At 38.5% G+C, this 20558-nt stretch overlaps 1 protein-coding gene across 1 annotated transcript in view; it reads right to left on the bottom strand.

The window, feature by feature from the left end:
* Window positions 1-20558, bottom strand: part of ADAMTSL1 (ADAMTS like 1) — a 453014-nt gene that overhangs the window by 282655 nt on the left and 149801 nt on the right. Inside the window, exon 5 of the mRNA XM_024760471.1 lies at window positions 16236-16362. Within this exon, the coding sequence (XP_024616239.1) occupies window positions 16236-16362 (127 nt within the window). The remainder of the gene's footprint in view (window positions 1-16235; window positions 16363-20558) is intronic.

Below are 20558 nucleotides of genomic sequence, written 5' to 3'. Positions count from 1 at the left end.
AATATCACTAATCATTAGAGAAATGCAAATCAAAACTGCAATGAGGTATCACCTCACACCAGTCAGAATGGCCATCATCAAAAAATCTACACACAATAAATGCTGGAGAGGGTGTGGAGAAAAGGGAACCCTCTTGCACTGTTGGTGGGAATGTAAATTGATACAGCCACTATGGAGAACAGTATGGAGGTTCCTTAAAAAACTAAAAATAGAACTACCATATGACCCAGCAATCCCACTACTGGGCATATACCCTGAGAAAACCATAATTCAAAAAGAGTCATGTACCACAATGTTCACTGCAGCTCTATTTACAGTAGCCAGGACATGGAAGCAACCTAAGTGTCCATCGACAGATGAATGGATAAAGAAGATGTGGCACATATATACAATGGAATATTACTCAGCCATAAAAAGAAACGAAATTGAGTTATTTGTAGTGAGGTGGATGGACCTAGAGTCTGTCATACAGAGTCAACTAAGTCAGAAAGAGAAAAACAAATACCATATGCTAACACATATATATGGAATCTAAAAGAAAAAAAAAAAGGTTGTGAAGAACCTAGGGGTAGGACGGGAATAAAGCCGCAGACGTAGAGAATGGACTAGAGGACACGGGGAGGGGGAAGGGTAAGCTGGGACGAAGTGAGAGAGTAGCATGGACATACATACACTACCAAATGTAAAAAAGATAGCTAGTGGGAAGCAGCCACATAGCACAGGGAGAGCAGCCTGGTGCTTTCTGACCACCTAGAGGGGTAGGATAGCGAGAATGGGAGGGAGACGCAAGAGGGAGGGGATATGGGGTATATATGTATATGCATAGCTGATTCACTTTGTTATACAGCAGAAACTAACACAACATTTTAAAGGAATTATTCTCCAATAAAGATGTTAAAAAAAAAAAAGAAGAGGATATATTTGTATTTTTTAAACTTTCTAGGCCAGAAATCATGCATTCCAGTTCTTTAATATACTTTACACCAGTGGTCCTGAACCTTTTGGGCACCAAGGACTGGTTTCATGGAAGAAAATTTTTCCATGGCCGGGCACTGGGAGGGGAGAAAGGTTTAAGCGGTAATGAGAGCGATGGGGAGTGGCAGATGAAGCTTCGCTTGTTCACCTGCAGCTCACCTCTTGCTGTGCGGCCCGGCTCCTAACAGGCCTTGCACCGGTACCAGTCCGCAGCCCAGTGGTTGGGGGCCCCTGCTTTACACTATCTACATCTAATACTATATATAGTTAATGTCCCATAAATGGTTATTAACATTCCCCTGACACTCCCTCTTTATTTTGAAAATTTTAAAAAAATTGACTGATTTAGAGATTATTTTAAAAATTATTTAATTTTCATCCTACTTGAAAACTTAGCCATAATTCAGTGGAAGCAGTCCTCAGTTCTACATCTGTTAAAAAATTAGAGGTGTATTACACACATACCAAACACATCACAGGAATTTTTATTTAGAACTCTACTTGTGACAATAATACCTTATACATGGCACTGAAGAGTTTCACTTCTTCTAAAATATACTATTTATTCCTTCACCCCAAACTTGTAACAAGGGCGAAGAGGATGCTACCATCCCGATTTTATGATGAAGAAATCAAGCCTCTGAGGAGTATAATGAGTAACCCAAGGTCAGAGAACAGGGGGGTATTCCAGAAGACGAGGGAAAGCTAGTTATTTTTAAACTCACCAGCATATTCAGAAACTCTGTGGACTTCTCTGTTTCACATATATCTTTTTAATATTATACATTACCATCCTATCACTGGAAGAATTTCATTTAAATAAAGGAATCCCCAAAGCTAGCCAATTTCTCTGAATCTTAACATCCTGTCTTTAGGAGAACTTAATTTCAATAAATGAATTTCAAAAGTTCCTTAACTTCTCTGATCCTTAGTTTCGCTGTAAAACAGGGAAAGCAACACCTACTTTATAATATTGTCGTGAACAGATATAGGTATGGCTATAGATACGTATATCATATATAGATGTACAGCATGGAACACAGTATTTTGTAAATATCATTTTATCTCTCTATTCCAAGTCTCTTTAAGGATAGGAACTGAAACACCGTTTATTTTTTAAACACTCCAAGACCCCTAGCACACAGCCAGCTGAATGAGAAATTAGAATCATATGCTCTCAATTCCTTCCCTAAAAGGTTACATTTATCAAGTTTTCTACAATGTTGAATATGCTACACACACTACAACATTTTAGCTGTTTTTAATGTCAGGCATTGTTAAAGAAAAGGTTGGCTTTCGGATAGCTAAGTGTTTGTGGCATAGAAGAACATAATACGTAAGGGGAATATAGAAAAGGAACAACAAATGTTCAGACTGGTCTCAGAACTTTAAATGCCTTGTATAAAGACATGGGTTTTTAAGTTTACAAAAGAAATTCAAAGCAGTTAAGACAATGGGATTTCTAGAAATAGAAAGTCTTTGTTGATCCACAGGTCAAGTAAAGTGCAAGTAGAAGGAAAGCTTTCTGTTTGGCTCTGCAGTGCTCAGCAGCGGGCTTCTGACCCCCACATGGCGCAGGCAGCCTCCCTCTTGTTCTGCTGAGAAGTGACTCACATTCCACAAGCCGGGGCATTAACGCAAGCTTTTGGCTGACACAGTCGCCTTTGTATACTCCCCGAGGAAGATGGGGAGGAACCTACAAGGTTGTTGAGGGAAGAGGGTAGGATGGAGAGAGCAGGCCAGGCAAGCATGGAATATTTGCAGATGTCTCTGCACTTGCCAAGTCAAAGAGAAATACAGAGAACTTAGGCTGGTGCCAACCTGAACAGTCAGCAGTACACAGCACCAGACGTAGGAAGAGTCACAGCCTATTCTTCTGTGGTTCTATAAAGAGCTAATAGACAACTGACAGGTCATCAGGCAAGCAGCAAATTCATTATTTTATTCCACAGATATTTTTTGAGTGTCTCCTAGTGTCACACTTCATACTAGGTACCACATAATAAGTGACAAAGAAGACAAAGCATCAGCCCTACAAGATGGTTCCTGAAATAGGGACCTGAGATAAAATATGCAGGGAAATACCACATACTATACCCCAATTATGGAAATTCCAAAGCACATTAATTAATATCTTAAGATCCCTGAAACAAAGAAATCCATTTTACTCTATTTAACTGTGTTCCCAATGTGTTTACCCAGGGAAACATTTTCTTACGTATCATCTTTTCACACCAGCTGATACGTCTCAGAATATACTTTAAGATATGGTGTTCTTCATTTGCCAAAAAGCAAGATAGGAAAAAAAATTATTTTTATTTGCTGCATGTTGATAAAAAGCCAGTCTTTGAGTTGTAGATTTATTAATAATTGTCTCATTTGATGATAAATTCTCAATGATTAGAGATGGGTTGGAAGATTCTTCTACTTGCCATTTAATACAGTATTGTGTACAGAGAGGTGTTTAAGACATTGGAAAAGAGGGTATGGAAAAAAGGGAGTCATTTAATGCAGTATTGTGTACAGAGAGGTGTTTAAGACATTGGAAAAGAGGGTATGGAAAAAAGGGGACCCTCCTACACTGCGGGTGGGAATGTAAATTAGTGCAGCCACTATGGAGAACAGTATGGAGGTTGCTTAAAAAACTAAAAATAGAGCTACCTTATGATCCAGCAATCCCACTCCTGGCCGTATATATGGAGAAAACCATAATTCAAAAAGACACATGCACCCCAATGTTCATTGCAGCACTATTTACAGTAGCCAAGACATGGAAACAACTTAAATGCCCATCGACAGAGGAATGGATAAAGACGATTCCAGTATACAATGGAATATTACACAGCCATAAACAAGAATGAAATAATGCCATTTGTAGCAATATGGATGAAACTAGAGATTATCATATTAAGCGAAGTAAGTCAGACAAATATGTGATACCACTTATATGTGGTATCTAAAAAAAATGATACAAATGAACTTATTTACAAAACAGAAATAGACTCACAGACATAGAAAACAAACTTATGGTTACCAAAGGGGGTAAGGGGGGTCGGAGGTGGGGAATAGATAAATTAGGAGTTTGGGATTAACATATATACATTACTATATATAAAATAAACAACAAGGACCTACTGTATAGCACATGGAACTATATTCAATATCTTGTAATAACTTATAGTGGAAAAGAATCTGAAGAAGAATATGTGTATATGTGTAACTGAATCACTTTGCTGTATGCCTGAAACTAAGACAACATTGTAAATTAACTATACTTCAATTTAAAAAATGGTTAAAAATAGACACTGGAGAATGTTTGAGACGGCTGGTTTCATCACCTGCCTTCTCAATGATTAATTTAGTTGGTATGGCTGGCAAGGCAGGTGGCTACATTCTCTCTCACCGTGTTGTGCATTCCTTGGGTAACCTTCCAATAAAGGCACACTGCACTATGTTCAAATGAATCTGCTCTAATCTATTCTGGCTTTCTTGACAGAACCATGATGCCAATCATCAAAATATATTTAAAGGTTATTAATCAACAATTCTGAAAGACCTGCTTAAAAAATTAGATAACCTCTTTCTCAGTTAAATGGACAAACTTTCCATGGGAATCATAAATTCTGTCATTTCACATATATGGGATACAAAAGCTCTTTCTCAAGAACACTGTACTCAAGGATTGTACCTAAAAGGTTTCCTCAAAAAATCTACAGGTGTATATATATTCCACAACTTTCTATAAACATTTTAGATTTGGTGGGGTTTTTTTTGACAAGGGGATGGGATGCTCTTTGATTTTACTTTTTTTCAATTTTTTATACAGTCCAGTTTATTAATTTGTTTAATGGATTTTTGACTTGAATAATATATATATATTTTTTAATACAGCAGGTTCTTATCAGTCATCAATTCTATATACATCAGTGTATACATGTCAATCCCAATTGCCCAATTCATCACACCACCACCATCACCCCGCGCCCCTTTCCCCCCATGGTGTCCATACGTTTGTTCTCTGTATCTGTGTCTCAATTTCTGCCCTGCAAACTGGTTCATCTGTACCATTTTTCTAGGTTCCACATAGATGTGTTAATAAACGATATTTGTTTTTCTCTTTCTGACTTACTTCACTCTGTATGACAGTCTCTAGATCCATTCACGTCTCAACAAATGACTCAATTTCCTTCCTCAACAGTGCAAGAGGGTTCCCTATTTTCCACACCCTCTCCAGCATTTGTTGTTTGTAGATCTTCTGACGATGCCCATTCTAAGTGGTGTGAGGTGATACCTCACTGTAGTTTTGATTTGCATTTCTCTGATAATTAGTGATGTTGAGCAGCTTTTCATGTGCTTCTTGGCCATCTGTATATCTTCTTTGGAAAAATGTATGTTTAGGACTTCTACCCATTTTTGGATTGTTTCTTTTTTTTAATATTGAGCTGCATGAGCTGTTTATATATTTTGGAGATTAATCCTTTGTCTGTTGATTCATTTGCAAATATTTTCTCCCATTCTGAGGGTTGTCTTTTTGTCTTGTTTATGGTTTCCTTTGCTGTGCAAAAGCTTTTAAGTTTCATTAGGTCCCATTTGTTTATTTTTGTTTTTATTTCCATTAATCTAGGAGGTGGATCAAAAAAGATCTTGCTGTGTTTTATGTCAAAGAGTGTTCTTCCTATGTTTTCCTCTTAGAGTTTTACAGTGTCCAGTCTTATATTTAGGTCTCAAATCCATTTTGAGTGTACTTTTGTGTATGGTGTTAGGGAGTGCTCTAATTTCATTCTTTTAAACATAGCTGTCCAGTTTTCCCAGCACCACTTATTGAAGAGACTGTCTTTTCTCCATTGTATATCCTTGCCTCCTGTGTCACAGATTAGTTGACCATAGGTGTGTGTGTGGGTTTATCTCTGGACTTTCTATCTTGTTCCATTGATCTATGTTTCTGTTTCTGTTCCAGTACCATATTGTCTTGATTACTGTAGCTTTATAGTACAGTCTGAAGTCAGGAGTCTGATTCCTCCTGCTCCGTTCTTTTTCCCTCAAGACTGCTTTGGCTATTTGGGATCTTTTGTGTCTCCATACAAATGTTAAGATTATTTGTTCTAGTTCTGTAAAAAATGCCATTGGTAATTTGATAGGGATTGCATTGAATCTGTAGATTGCTTTGGGTAGTATAGTCATTTTCACAATATTGATTCTTCCAATGCAAGAACATGGTATATCTCTGCATCTGTTGGTATCATCTTTAATTTCTTTCATTAGTGTCTTATAGTTTTCTGCATACAGGTCTTTTGTCTCCCTAGGTACGTTTATTCCTAGGTATTTTATTCTTTTTGTTGCAATGGTAAACGGGAGTCTTTCTTTAATTTCTCTATCAGATTTTTCAACATTAGTGTATAGGAATGCAAGAGATTTCTATGCATTAATTTTGTATCCTGCAACTTTACCAAAATCATTGATTAGCTCTAGTAGTTTTCTATGTATAGTATCATGTCATCTGCAAACAGTGACAGTTTTACTTCTTCTTTTCCAATTTGTATTCCTTTTATTTCTGTTTCTTCTCTGATTGCTGTGGCTAGGACTTCCAAAACTATGTTGAATAACAGTGGTGAGAGTGGACATCCTTGTCTTGTTCCTGATCTTAGAGAAAATGCTTTCAGTTTTTCACCATTGAGAATGATGTTTGCTGTGGGTTTGTTGCATATGGCCTTTACTATGTTGAGGTAGGTTTCCTCTAGGCCCACCTTTCTGGAGAGTTTTTATCATAAATGGGTGTTGAATTTGTCAAAAGCTTTTTCTGTGTCTATTGAGATGATCGTATGGTTTTTATTCTTCAGTTTGTTAATATGGTGCATCACATTGATTGATTTGCGTATATTGAAGAATCCTTGCATTCCTGGGATAAATCCCACTTGGTCATGGTGTATGATCCTCTTAATGCGCTGTTGGATTCTGTTTGCTAGTATTTTGTTGAGGATTTTTGCATCTATATTCATCAGTGATATTGGTCTGTAATTTTCTTTTTTTGTAGTATTTTGTCTGGTTTTAGTATCAGTGTGATGGTGGCCTCATAGAATGAGTTTGCGAGTGTTCCTTCCTTTGCAATTTTCTGGAAGAGTTTGAGAAGGATGGGTGTTAGCTCTTCTCTAAATGTTTGATAGAATTTGCCTGTGAAGCCATCTGGTCCTGGACTTTTGTTTGTTGGAAGATTTTTTATCACAGTTTCAATTTCAGTGCTTGTGATTTGTCTGCTCATATTTTCTATTTCTTCCTTGTTCAGTCTTGGAAGGTTATCCTTTTGTAAGAATTTGTCCATTTCTTCCAGGTTGTCCATTGTATTGGCATAGAGCCGCTTGTAGTAGTCTCTTAAGATGCTTTGTATTTCTGCGCTGTCTGTTGTAACTTCTCCTACTTCATTTCTAATTTTATTGATTTGAGTTCTCTCCATCATTTTCTTGCTGAGTCTGGCTAATGGTTTATCAATTTTCTTTAACTTCTCAAAGAACCAGCTTTTAGTTTTATTGATCTTCGCTATTCTTTTGTTTGTTTCTATTTCATTTATTTCTTCTCTGATCTTTACGATTTCTTTCCTTCTGCTAACTTTGGGTTTTGTTTGTTCTTCTTTCTCTGGTTCCTTTAGGTGTGAGGTTAGATTGTTTATTCCAGATTTTTCTTGTTTTTGAGGTAGCCTTGTATAGCTATAAATTTCCCGTGTAGAACTGCTTTTGCTGCATCCCATAGGTTTTGGATCGTCGTGTTTTCATTGCCATTTGTCTCTATGTATTTTTTGATTTCCTCTTTGATTATTCAGTGATCTCTTGGTCATTATTAATGTATTGTTTAGCCTCCATGTGTTTGTGTTTTTTAAGTTTTTTTCCCGGTAATTCATTTCTAATCTCATAGTGTTGTGGTCAGAAAGATGCTTGATATGATTTCAATTTTCTTAAATGTACTGAGGTTTGATTTGCGACCCAAGATGTGATCCTGGAGAATGTTCTGTGTGTACTTAAGAAGAAAGTGTAACCTGTTGCTTTTGGATGGAATGTCCTGTAAATAACAATTGAATCTATCTGGTGTTGCCTCAGTTACTCTGCTATTGATTCCTTCTAGTGTAGCTTTCATTTCAGTTATTGTATTGTTCATCTCTGTTCGTTTGTTCTTTAATTCTTCTAGGTCTTTGTTAAACATTTCTTGCATCTTCTCGATCTTTGCCTCCTTTCTTTTTCCGAGGTCCTGGATCATCTTCACTATCATTATTCTGAATTATTTTTCTGGAAGGTTGCCTATCTCCACTTCATTTAGGTGTTTTTCTGGGGTTTTATCTGGTTCCTTTGTCTGGTACATAGCCCTCTGCCTTTTCATCTTGTCTATGATTCTGTGAATGTGGTTTTTGTTCCACAGGCTGCAGGATTGTAGTTCTTCTTGCTTCTGCTTACATTTGTTCTTATTTTGTCATATGTGGATTAGTGTGATTTATTGCTGTATCAGAGAAAAATGACAATAATAATTTTTGAAAAGATAGGATTTTGTATTCTCGTATCTGAGTTTGTCTTATTTTTAGATCTGTTGGTAAGTTCATGTTTTTAAAGACTCTTCTCTCTAAGCCTATGAGGCTGAAACTTAATCTTATTATTAAAATGAAAGTGCCTTTAAAAAAATTTATTTATTTTTGGCTGCTTTTGGTCTTTGTTGTGGTGCATGGGCTTCTCATTGTGGTGGCATGTCTTGTTGCAGAGCACGGGCTCTAGGTGCATGGGCTTCAGTAGTTGTTGCTCACGGGCTCTAGAGTGCAGGCTCAATAGTTGTGGTCTATGTGCTTAGTTGCTCCACGGCATGTGGGACCTTCCCGGATCAGGGCTTGAACCCATGTGCCCTGCATTAGCAATCGGATTATTAACCACTGCCACACCAGGGAAGTCCTGAAACAGCCATTGTTAATACAGTTGGGTACATATAAAAATAGTTTTCCCATGGAAGCAACTTAAATGTCCACTGACAGATGAATGGATAAAGAAGACGTGGAATACACACACACACACACACACACACACACACAGTGGAATACTACTCAGCCATAAAATAAGGAAATAATGCCATTTGCAGCAACATGGATGGACCGAGAGGTTATCACACTAAGTGAAGTAAGTCAGACAGAAAGACAAATACTATATGATATCCCTTATATGTGGAATCTAAAATATGATACAAATGAACTTATTTACAAAACAGAAACAGACGTAGCAAACAAACTTATGGTTACAAAGGGGAAAGGGGGTGTGGGGAAGGGATATATCAGGAGTCTGGTATTAGCTGATAGAAAGTACTATGTATAAAATCTATAAATAACAAGGTCCTGCTGTGTAGCACAGGGAACTACATTAAATATCCTGTAATAAGCCATAATGGAAAAGAATATGAAAAAGAATATGTATACATATATATTATATACATAATCTGAAAAAAATATATGTATATATATATATAACTAAGAATATATGTGTGTGTGTATGTGTATGTGTATATATCTATCTATATCTGAATCAGTTTGCTGTACACCGGAAAGTAACACAACATTGTAAATCAACTACAGTTCAATAAAAATGTAGTCTGCCAATCTTGAGGAGGTTTGAATGGTATATTTTTTCTCTTCATGACAACTTTATTACTCTTAAAATATATCCAATAAACTAATGTGAAATTGAGAATTTGAGTTCTTCAAACCCCCCACCGCATTGTTTATCAGCCTTGCACACTGGAGGATGCATACTGGACAGGCCAAAGAAGGTGCAGCCTCCTCTACAGTTGAGGAACTTCATCCTTACAGTTTCCTAGGCCAAAAACCTTGGAATCACCCTTGACTTCACCTTTACCTCTAATCACTTAGAAAGTCCTACTGTCCCTAGAGTCAACATACTATATTTCATCGATTTTGAGAGCAACAACCTTTCACGTTTTTACATATATAAAATCAGAATGTGCCTCACAATAAATAGCGTTTATATTCTCTCTCGCAGAGGTAGTGATCCTGTCATCGTTTTCTTTGCTGCCTGCAGAGGTGCCAACCTCCAAACAGGCAATACATCAAACTTGCAAAATGGGTGTCAGCAGCTTGGAAGAAGATGCCAAGACAATAGTTCAACACAGTATTTAATCTTTTGAAATCCAATGACTGTGGCGGTCGTAGGGAGAGGAGGAATCAGAGGCATGTAACATTGTTTTTTTATATATATGTGTACAACTGAGTCACTTTGCTGTACAGCAGAGATTGGCACAACGTTGTAAATCAACTATACTTCAATAAAAAAAGAAAAGAAGTGCTTAACAACGTTCCCAAAGTGGGAGCCCAAAGCAGGCTACATCTACATAATTGCAAACCTGAATCAAGAACCCAATATCAAGACTTCTGCTTCCTGTCAAGATGAAAGGACAGGGCCTAGGCTTAATCTCCTACCCGAAACAATCAAAAAGTCAGAAAAAATTATATGAAAGGTGGGCTTTTAAGATGATAGATATAAAGCAAAGAAGGACAGTGATTCCTGAGATTCGGGAAACATGAGATGAACCCTAATATTGCCTCAGTCTTCTGCCTTGAAAGACCTCCTAGGCCATCCATGAAAGTGGGAACTTGGATAGAGCCCAGCGGATTGCCTGAGTTGAGGAGGCAAAGGTAAGGGTCCAGGGATTAAAGTGACTAGAGTTTGAAGGACAGGTTATTTCTCTGTGTCCAGAGAGGACAGAAGGACACAGAGACAACTCTGGAGATTTAAGAGTATTCCCTTTAGGTGTCTAGCAGCACCAACATACTCATCAGTACATGTATGTGAAAGACCAATATGAGGTCAGGAAAAGAACCACACAAACAGGGTCGCACAAAATAGAACCCACACATATAGGACTGAGAATAGTATTTTATCCAGCAGCTAGGCTGGAAAATTTAATAATTCATGGGACACTGAGTACTTAGAAGGGTCTTGTCTCAGCAGCAGGGCACATCTATCACTAATCCAAACATGGCTTCGTCCAGTCCTTCTTCTGATCTCCCTGTGCTATGTGGCTGCTTCCCACTAGCTGTCTATTTTGCATTTGGTAGTGTATATATGTCCATGCCACTCTCTCACTTCGTCCCAGCTTACCCTTCCCCCTCCCCCTGTCCTCCAGTCTATTCTCTGCATCTGTACTATGGTGTTAGGGAATGTTCTAATTTCATTCTTTTACATATAGATGCCCAGTTTTCCCAGCACCACTTACTGGGCATATACCCTGAGAAAGCCATAATTAAAAAAGAGTCATGCACCACAATGTTCATTGCAGCTCTATTTACAATAGCCAGGATATGGAAGCAACCTAAGTGTCCCTTGACAGATGAATGGATAAAGAAGATGTGGCACATATATATAATGGAATATTACTCAGCCATAAAAAGACACCAAATTGAGTTATTTGTAGTGAGGCGGATGGACCTAGAGTCTGTCATACAGAGTGAAGTAAGTCAGAAAGAGAGAAACAAATACCATATGCTAACACATATATATGGAATCTAAAAAAAAAAAAAGGTTCTGAAGAACCTAGGGGTAGGACAGGAATAAAGATGCAGATGCAGAGAATGGACTTGAGGACAGGGGGAGGGGGAAGGGTAAGCTGGGATGAAGTGAGAGAGTGGCATGGACATATGTACACTACCAAATGTAAAATAGATAGCTAGTGGGAAGCAGTCCCATAGCATTGGGAGATCAGCTCGGTGCTTTGTGTCTACTTAGAGGGGTGGGATAGGCAGAATGGGAGGGACATGCAAGAGGGAGGAGATATGGGGATATATGTATACATATAGCTGATTCACTTTGTTATAAAGCAGAAACTAACACACTATTGTAAAGTAATTATACTCCAATAACAATGTTAAAAAAAATAAAAACTAAAGTAGATCTTTTAATAACTACCAAGTAAAATCCCCGAGTGGTTAGAAGGCATTGTGTCATAATTTCTTAATTTCAGGGGAGGCTTTTTTTCTTATTGGTGTATAAAATAATGTCACATCTTTCAATCAATGATGTCTTGGACTCAAAGAAATGCATTATACACAGAATGGGATACACTACTATGGTCGAAATCTTCCTCATTCTTGGTCTGGCTTCTTGACTGCTTTTCTTATTTCCACAGTTAGACCCACGATAGTCTATTCTCAACAGAGCATATAGAGTGATACTCTTAAAAAATGAATCAAATGAAGTCATTCCTCTGCCATGACTTCTCACCTCATTCAGACTAAAAGCCAAAATCCTTACAATATCGTACAGTATCTGTGTCATTCTTCACCCCACCTCACAGTCTTCTGACCTTCATCACTTCTTCTAGTCTTCTTTAAACTCACTTTACTTCAGTCACTTTAAGAAAAATGTCAAGCATTCATCTACCTCAGGACCTTTGCACTTGCTTATCTCTCTGCCTGGAATTTTCTTTCCCCTATCTTGTGCATGGTACCCTACCTGTATCTCCCTCAGATCCTTGCTCAAATGCCATCTTATCAGTGAGTCTTTCTTTGTAACCTATTTAAAATTGCAATCCCCTCCAACACCTTTGGCTGGCAGCCCATCTCTATCTCTGGTTCTTTTCCCTCCCTTTCCTTTTTCCCATGATTCCTACCACCCCATGACACATATATACTTTATTTGTTTCATCCTTTTGTCTGTCCCTAACACCAGTATGAAAGTCCCATAAGAAAAATGGATTTTTGTCTGTTTTGCTCTTTCCTGTGTTTCCAGCACCTAAAACAGTTCCTCAGCACATAGCAGGTACCCAAGAAATATTTGTTGTTGAACAAATGAACGAGCGGCTTGTGAATATAGCCTGAGATCTGGTGCAAGGTGGAAATTTCTTTAGAGTTTTGTGCTTTCTTTAAAAACATTCATATGTTATGTGTTTTACTATAAACAGCCTTTACCTCAAAATCTTTGAGCCAGAATGATAAACCTGGAATACGTTTACCCACAGCCATTATAAATCAGCACAAGCACAGTCTGAGAAGGAAAGCTAGGTATCAGAAGCTTCACTTTATCTTGATATAAATTAGTTTAGCCCTTGACACTCAAGGGAGAGAGAGGGAGAGCTTTTGGATACTCAGGCATTTTCAAAACATGCAGCTACATTTGAGAAGTTTGCAAAGCTGGAGACATCAGATTGATACCACATAGGCTGACTCTGGGTCTAAGTGTATTCAGAGTATACTTAGAGAATACATAATATGGTACAAGCCAATAACGTGTGAGAAAATGCGCTTTTCATTTTAAAAATCAAAAGTAAGTCAATGTAAGCTAAATTTGATTCTTTTTTTTCATCGTGTTGGGGAAGTAGAACAAAGTGACCAGGAGAAATGGAAAGGCTGAATGCTCTCAGTGGACAGTCTTTTCCTTCAAAAGGGGGCAGGAGTGCCTAGGTCCAGCTCCATTGCTGTTTTCTGCATTTGTATTAGGCAATAATAATGTCTTTTAATACAAAGATGGCTTCTTTTTTATTCACCAGCAAATGGCAGCCATTTGCTCTGTCTCTCCTACTTCTCCTTTTCCTCTGACACTTTCCATCATAGTCTTTCTCCACTCTCCTATTTTTTCTTTGTTCCCGCGAGGCTTGATAACATAAGGGAAAAACTTGAACGTAAGTTCAGAAGAAAATGAGTTCAATGTGGTGAGTATGAATATAAGGACTTTGAAAAGAGCATATAGTTGGCTTCTAGTGCTTTTTGGCGGAGAGCAGGGGAGAGAGCTGGCAGAACTCCTCCAGGCCTGCACGGGTGGAAAGCTGCTCACCTGGCTCATACACTGGGCCCCGCAGAGCAGCCTAATCTTTCCTGCCTGTGGGTCACCTCACAGTCTGTAAATGCAGGGTGGAAGGTTCTTCTGGGGGTGGAGAAAACATAAGTGAGGCGTCCTGTTCAGCATCTGCGATAGATTGTGGTGAGATGCATGCATATGCTGGGCTTTACTGATATAAATCATTTTGTCATGAGGCATCGTCAGTGCTAAGGTAAATGAATCAATCGCCTTGTGTCATTATGGATCATCATCGGGTTATGTATTATGTAATCTACCCACTGTTGGTTTGAATAGAGCACTTTTCATTGAGGTATCTATTTGCAGACCTAGAGACTGACTTATGGCTCTCAGTTTGCTTTAGTTTCTTCTTTCAGAGCTTCTCCACCTTTGTTCCAGTGATTCAGGCCCCAAAGGACCCAGATCACCCTTTAAACAGGAGGGTAAGAGGAATATCTATCTGAGCAGAGTGTTTGGGCTTTTCTATGAGGACAGCAAGGCAGGGGACGTGAGAGGGAATAAACGAAGGAATCTCACCATGAAAACACGCCCCAACGAGCTGCCATACAGCAGTCACTGCACAGATGCCAGTCATCTCTTTTTGTGCCTAACAGAAGTCCCTAGATTCCTAGATAATGAACATTGACTCAATTATGTGGCACAAATGATTAGAATGACCTCGACTCTTCAGTATTCCTTAAAGAGCTCTATAAAAGTGACCTTTCGTTTTTATTTTTTTAAATAAATATTATAGGGCTTTAATAGATTCTACACTTTAAAAAAATCACATAGTGACCTTTTAAATGTAACTTTTTTTCCCCAAATATCCTGCCATGACTTCAGAGATTTACAGAAGAATTACGCCTCTATCCTCCTCTAGTTTTCATCTTCTAAATTGTTTAATTTTTCATCTACTAGGGGAAGCTACCAATGCATAACCACAGGGAAAAAAAAAAATCTCACCTGAATGTACTACATCAATGTCTAACTTACCTCACCCTTCATCATTCTCTCTGCTCGGGTTTTTTTTTTTTTTCACTTTTCTTCAGAATAACATTTTTTACTGCCTGCAGGCGTGGTAGAATGGGGAGAGTTCCCTACGCTGGCAGCTCCAATGTTTCACGTGTTTAAATGTTCCTAGTCTTTCTTCCTGCCTCCTCTTCTTCCCCAGAGCCTCATCCTTTTGGCGAGCTGCCTTTTCCTGACTACTCAGAATACTTCTCCAGCAAACAGTGCCTTTTCTTCTTGACCTACAAGTCCATTTAAAGCCATAAACCCCCCATATGTCAAGTGTTTTCCTCCAGCTAGTCAACAAGAGGACAATACCACAGTCAATAAAGACATTCATTCTCATTTCCCAAGCCAGGGTAGACGTGTTCAAAGAGGTCCTCATTAAGGACCTATTGGAGCATTCTGGATAAAGGCAAAATTGACATATTATGCCAAACAAGGTCAAATTATTCTAAAAAATGCACGGCCTTGACTACAAGGGTTGTTTTATTTCTATCTGTATTTGCTGCAGCGCCTAGAACAGTGATTGTCACAGAGAAGCGTGTATGGTAAAATGATCTGGGTTCCTGGGTGACTCTGTTGCTGGGTCAGGTATCCTGAGAACACATAGCATCTACCCTAGCAGAATCCAGCTGGGTAGATATTTGAAGTACCTCGCCTAATCCATGTAACTGCTTTACAAATATCCCGCCATGGAAACAGGCAGCGGGGTTTGGGACAGTCCAGAGGAACAAATAAGTGCTTAAGCTCTGGAATCAGACTCTGGGCTGACATCTTGGCTCTGACATAGTTGTATAACTCTGAGCAAGCCACATAATCTATCTAAGCCTCGGTTATCTCATTCATAACATGGGGATAAACAGTACCTTGCTATAAGGTTGTTATAAGGATTAAATGAGATGATCATGTAAAGTTCCCGGCATGTATATGCATAGCAGGCACACATTTATTCAGCTGCTATAGAGAGATCAGGGCACAACAGTCAATAAATGGCTTCACATAATCACTGCCCAATATTAATTCTGGAGAAACCTGTGATCAGCACTGACCAAAGGTCACTTTGTAAACGAAGACCACGTGATTTCACCGTGGTAGGAGAGCATTAGTTCTCATCTTCCCTCTCTCTGCTATTCCACCAGACTATGTATCAGTTAGGGGTCGGGATGCAGTCTGTCCTCACACTGGGCAGCAAAGCTCACGCTTGCACATAGAGTGTATCTAGATCCAAGTCTAGTTCCCTCCTAATGTGCCTCAAAAGCAAAGGTTTCTTCCTTGGGGTTGCAGCGGGTGACCTGACTTGTCTCACCCAAACTAATCCACAAAACAGGAACATAAATCTCTTCCCACAGTATTTTCAGATTTGTCTTCATTTTGATGGAGGTGTTATTCCCTAGTTGCAAGCCAGGGAGAAGGCCCAGAAATTGCCCCATCTCTGGAGTGTCTTACGTTTGGTTGCAGAGAGCTGGGATTTATACTGCCCTCGGACCAGCCTGCAGGTGGACCCATCTCCGTTGCAGACGCCACAGTTATCTTCCTTGATGGTGCTTCCCAGCTGATGATCGCAGCCAACAATCTAAGAAGAAAGAGAGATGTGTAATTCAACCAGGCGCCTACTGATATGGAGGGATCCATGGTGAGCTCCATCACCACCAAATCATCCTCCTATCATCCTTGAGAAGGCTAAGACATTCTTCCCATGAAAGGGACCGAATTCAGCTGGAATTTAAATCAGGCTAAGAAGGAAAAAATGTAGCGTGGATAAAGACATTTTCATAGTTCAAATATACTGAAATATACAAAGAGAAAGAAAGATGGGGGGGGGAAGGAGGAAAAGGTGAGGGAGGGAGGACGATCCTGAACTATTAACATAATGGAACCTTAATTCAAAAATAATTCCCAGTGTCAATAATTATGCTTCACCCAAATCACAAAAAATACAACTGTGAGATAACTGTAGCAGGAAAAATTTTATGAATAATCTCTATGTTCTATATGTTCCTTAGAATGTAAGATGCATAAGGGTGGGGTTTTGTATTTTGGATTCATTGATGTATTCCAAGCAACTAGAACAGTGCTTGGAAAATTGTAGGACTTCAACAAATATTTGCTGGGACTTCCCTGGTGGTCCAATGGTTAAGACTCTGTGCTTCCCCTGCAGGGGGCATGGGTTGCATCCCTGGTCCGGGAAATAAGATCCCACATGCCACGCAGCACAGCCCAATCAGCCAACAGACAAAAACAAGGTTAGCGTGCGCGTGTGTGGTGGAAGAGAGGATTGACACAGAGGGCAGCAGAGATAGCCAACAGGGAGTGCCTGCTACTGACTGGCCCTGTCCTGTACCAGGCACAAGACACACATCTCATTCATTCTCAAGACAATCAGGGAGGCCATGAAGCTTGCCAAGGGCACTTAGCTAATAAGTAGCCGAGCTCTAAATACATCTAACAAAACATTTGTGCTTCATCCAAATCGGGCTTAACAAAATCACAAGCCTTCATCAATTATGTGGGCAAACTCGTTTGTATCCCTAATCTTTTCTTTCCAACGTTCAAGTTAAAAAAAAAAATGCAAATCCAAACTAAATCAGGTTGTACCTCTATAGTTCTAGTGAAATCTAATATCAAAAGACTTATTCTACTCTCAAACTACTTCAACTACTGTCTTTGACAAAATAAAATGAGAAGTGTAGTGACACTTGAAGGGGCTTATCTTCACAATGTCCCCACAATCCATCCTGTCTTTCAAAAGGTTGTTAACATGAACTCTCTTTGAGGCTTGATTTTCATTTTTTGCAAGCTTCAACTAATAATTGCAAACACATGTTTAGGCAAAAGTATGAAAAATACAACTGTTTACTATTGTGTTACGTATGTGCTATATTTTTAAAATGTGGTAACATGTGCCTCTCCCCTAAAAGCACACAGGCATCTTTAAAAATACATAACAAAACAACAACTCTTTCAGCAGCCGTACTTGTTTTAAAATGTAAAGATGTCAGGAAAACATAGTGCCCAAATCTTAAGTGGAGAGTGAAGGGCGGTTGGTTCCACCTCTGGGCGTTCACTGTGGTCAAGCTGCAATCGGTCTCAATATGTTCAGAAGTTACAGTGAGGCCACTTCAAAATTCACGTCAGCTTTGTCCGTGCAGAGCCCAGCCTGTGCTGGCTTCTTTGATGTCCTTCTCTACAACTGCAGTGAAATTATTTTCAAAATTCTTATCTGTAGATGAACCCACACATGAGCTGAGCAACTCTGCATCCATTCTTATATTCCAAGCACAGTGTGAAATGCAGTGACTGAATCCAACCACGGCTGAAGTCCTGTTAGAGCCAGGCACTCTTCTAGGAGCAATCCAGTGGTGAGTTCTAGTACATATGGGTCCACCCTCATGGGACTTAGAGTCTAGTAGTGGAGGCAGATATTACTCAAATCATCACACACATGCAGAATGATAATTAGATGAAAGCTATAAAACACAGATATGGGGTACTCTGAGAGCTGAAAGTATGGGTAGATCTGTTTAGAAGGGCCACAGGAGATTTTGCTGAAGAGGAGTCTTTTGAGCTGAATTCCGAATGAGGAGCCAGACTTAACTAGATGAAAGGGAGGTGTTGCCGTGAGGCTTACTGCATCTTTTAGTCATGCCTAGATACTAGCTAATTAGAAAGTATGCAAAAACCAAAGCTGGCAAAAAAAAAAAAAAAAGACAATCAGACTGGATTTGCCAACAAAAGCAAAAATAAACAAGGGGGGTGGGCTACGTCAAACTCAAATCTTTATGTACAGCAGAGGAGACAAAGAAACAAAATGAAAAGACAACCAACTGAATGGGAGGAAATACTTGTAAATCATATATTTGATAAGGGGTTAATATTCAAAATATATTGATATAAAGAACTCATACAACTCAAGAGAAAATAAACCAAACAACCCAATTAAAAAGTGGGCAGAGGACCTGAACAGACATTTTTCCAAAAAAGACATCCAGAGGCCAACAGACACATAAAAAGATGCTCAACAACGTTAATTATCAGGGAAATGCATATCAAAAGCACAATGAGATATCACCTCACACCTGTCAGAATGACTATCATCAAAAACACAACAAATAACAAGTGTTCATGAGGTTGTGGTGAAAAGGGAACCCTCCTACACTGTTGGTGGGAACGTAAATTGGTACAGCCTCTATGGAAAACAGTATGGAGGTTCCTCAAAAAATTAAAAATAGAACTATCATATGAACCAGCAATTTCATTTCTGAGTATTTGTCCAAAAGAAACAAAATCACTATCTTCAAAGGATATCTGCACCCCTATTTTCATCACAGCATTACTTACAGTAGTCAAGACATAGAAAAAATCTAAGTGTCAGTTGACAGATGAATGGATAATCTCTATCTATCTATCTATCTATCTACCTACCTACCTATCTGAAAAAGAAGAAAATCCTGCTATTTGCAACAGTATGGACGGACCTTGAGGGCATTATGCCAAGTGAAATAAGTCAGACAAAGACAAATATCATACAACCTCATGTACATGTGGTATCCAAAAACAAACAAACAAACTCATAGATACAGAGAACAGCCTGGTGGTTGCCAGAGGTGGAGGTTGAAGGTGGGTGAAATGGGTGAAAGTTGTCAAAATGTACAAACTTCCAGGTACAAAATAAGTAAATCATGGTGATGTAATGTACAGCATGGTGACTATAATTAATAATACTGCATTGTACATTTGAAAGTTGCTAAGAAAGTCAACCTTAAAATTTCTCATCACAAGAAAAAAAGATCTGTAACTATGTGTGGTGACGGATATTAACTTGACTTATTGTGGTGATCATTTTACAATATATACAAATATAAAATCATTATTTTGTACACCTAAAACTAATACAATGTCAATTCTATCTCAATAAAAAGATATCAGAAGACTAAAGCATCTGATTGCCTTAGTAGGGTTGAATCCTTTGAGAAAATATGGCAATCTTAACTTAGGCAGTATTCAAAGAATCATTGACTCTACTGTTCTTGTTTGGGGTTGAAGAGAGATGACCTTAATCTTATGAGATACTCAGCTGTGTGGAAGGGCAGTGGGCATGGGAACTCATACTCTCAGGTATCTCAAACCTGAGTAGGTTTACTCCTAAAATTAAAGAAAGTTCAAGTTTTTCAAAGGATTTAACTTTCTCTGGAAAAATTTTAATGGACTCTGATATCGCTAAAGGAGCCAGAAAGGAGATAATCATGAAAATCTCTCTCTAATCCTAAAGATTTCCTTTGGTTCCAAAGCCATTTTAAGAAAAGAATAATCCAGCTTCATAGATCCAAAGTAACAGTCATATTAGGAATAGCTAAATAGAAGGTGACATACTTTAGGGCTAACTTGGCCAGACCACCAATTTAGTGTTCCCATTGTGGGTTTACGGACCCTAGGATATGAACCAAGTCAGTTCTAACTGGGCTTTGTTTAACTTCAGAATTGAAAAGACAAACATCTCCCTGACACAACAGATTTTTTTTTCTTTCTTTATCAATTCCCTTTTAAAATGCCAAAATATTTTAACTCAATTATTTTTAAGATGTGGAATATTTTATCATCAGATAAAATGTTCTTATTTTGGTCCAAGTGGAAAATTATTTGCAGTTATATCAGGAAAATCATTGTGGACATGTCTCAACCTGTTGAACTTGAAAAACTATTAATTAAAAATCAGTTAAACTATCACTTAAAGAGCTATCATTAACAATAGAGAAAAAATAAAAAGAAATA

Source organism: Neophocaena asiaeorientalis, unplaced genomic scaffold (assembly GCF_003031525.2).
Source record: "Neophocaena asiaeorientalis asiaeorientalis breed wild unplaced genomic scaffold, Neophocaena_asiaeorientalis_V1.1 scaffold174, whole genome shotgun sequence".
NCBI classification, from domain to species: Eukaryota; Metazoa; Chordata; class Mammalia; order Artiodactyla; family Phocoenidae; genus Neophocaena; species Neophocaena asiaeorientalis.
Note: the sequence above shows the minus strand (reverse complement) of the source record. Positions and strands in the feature narration are given on the sequence as shown.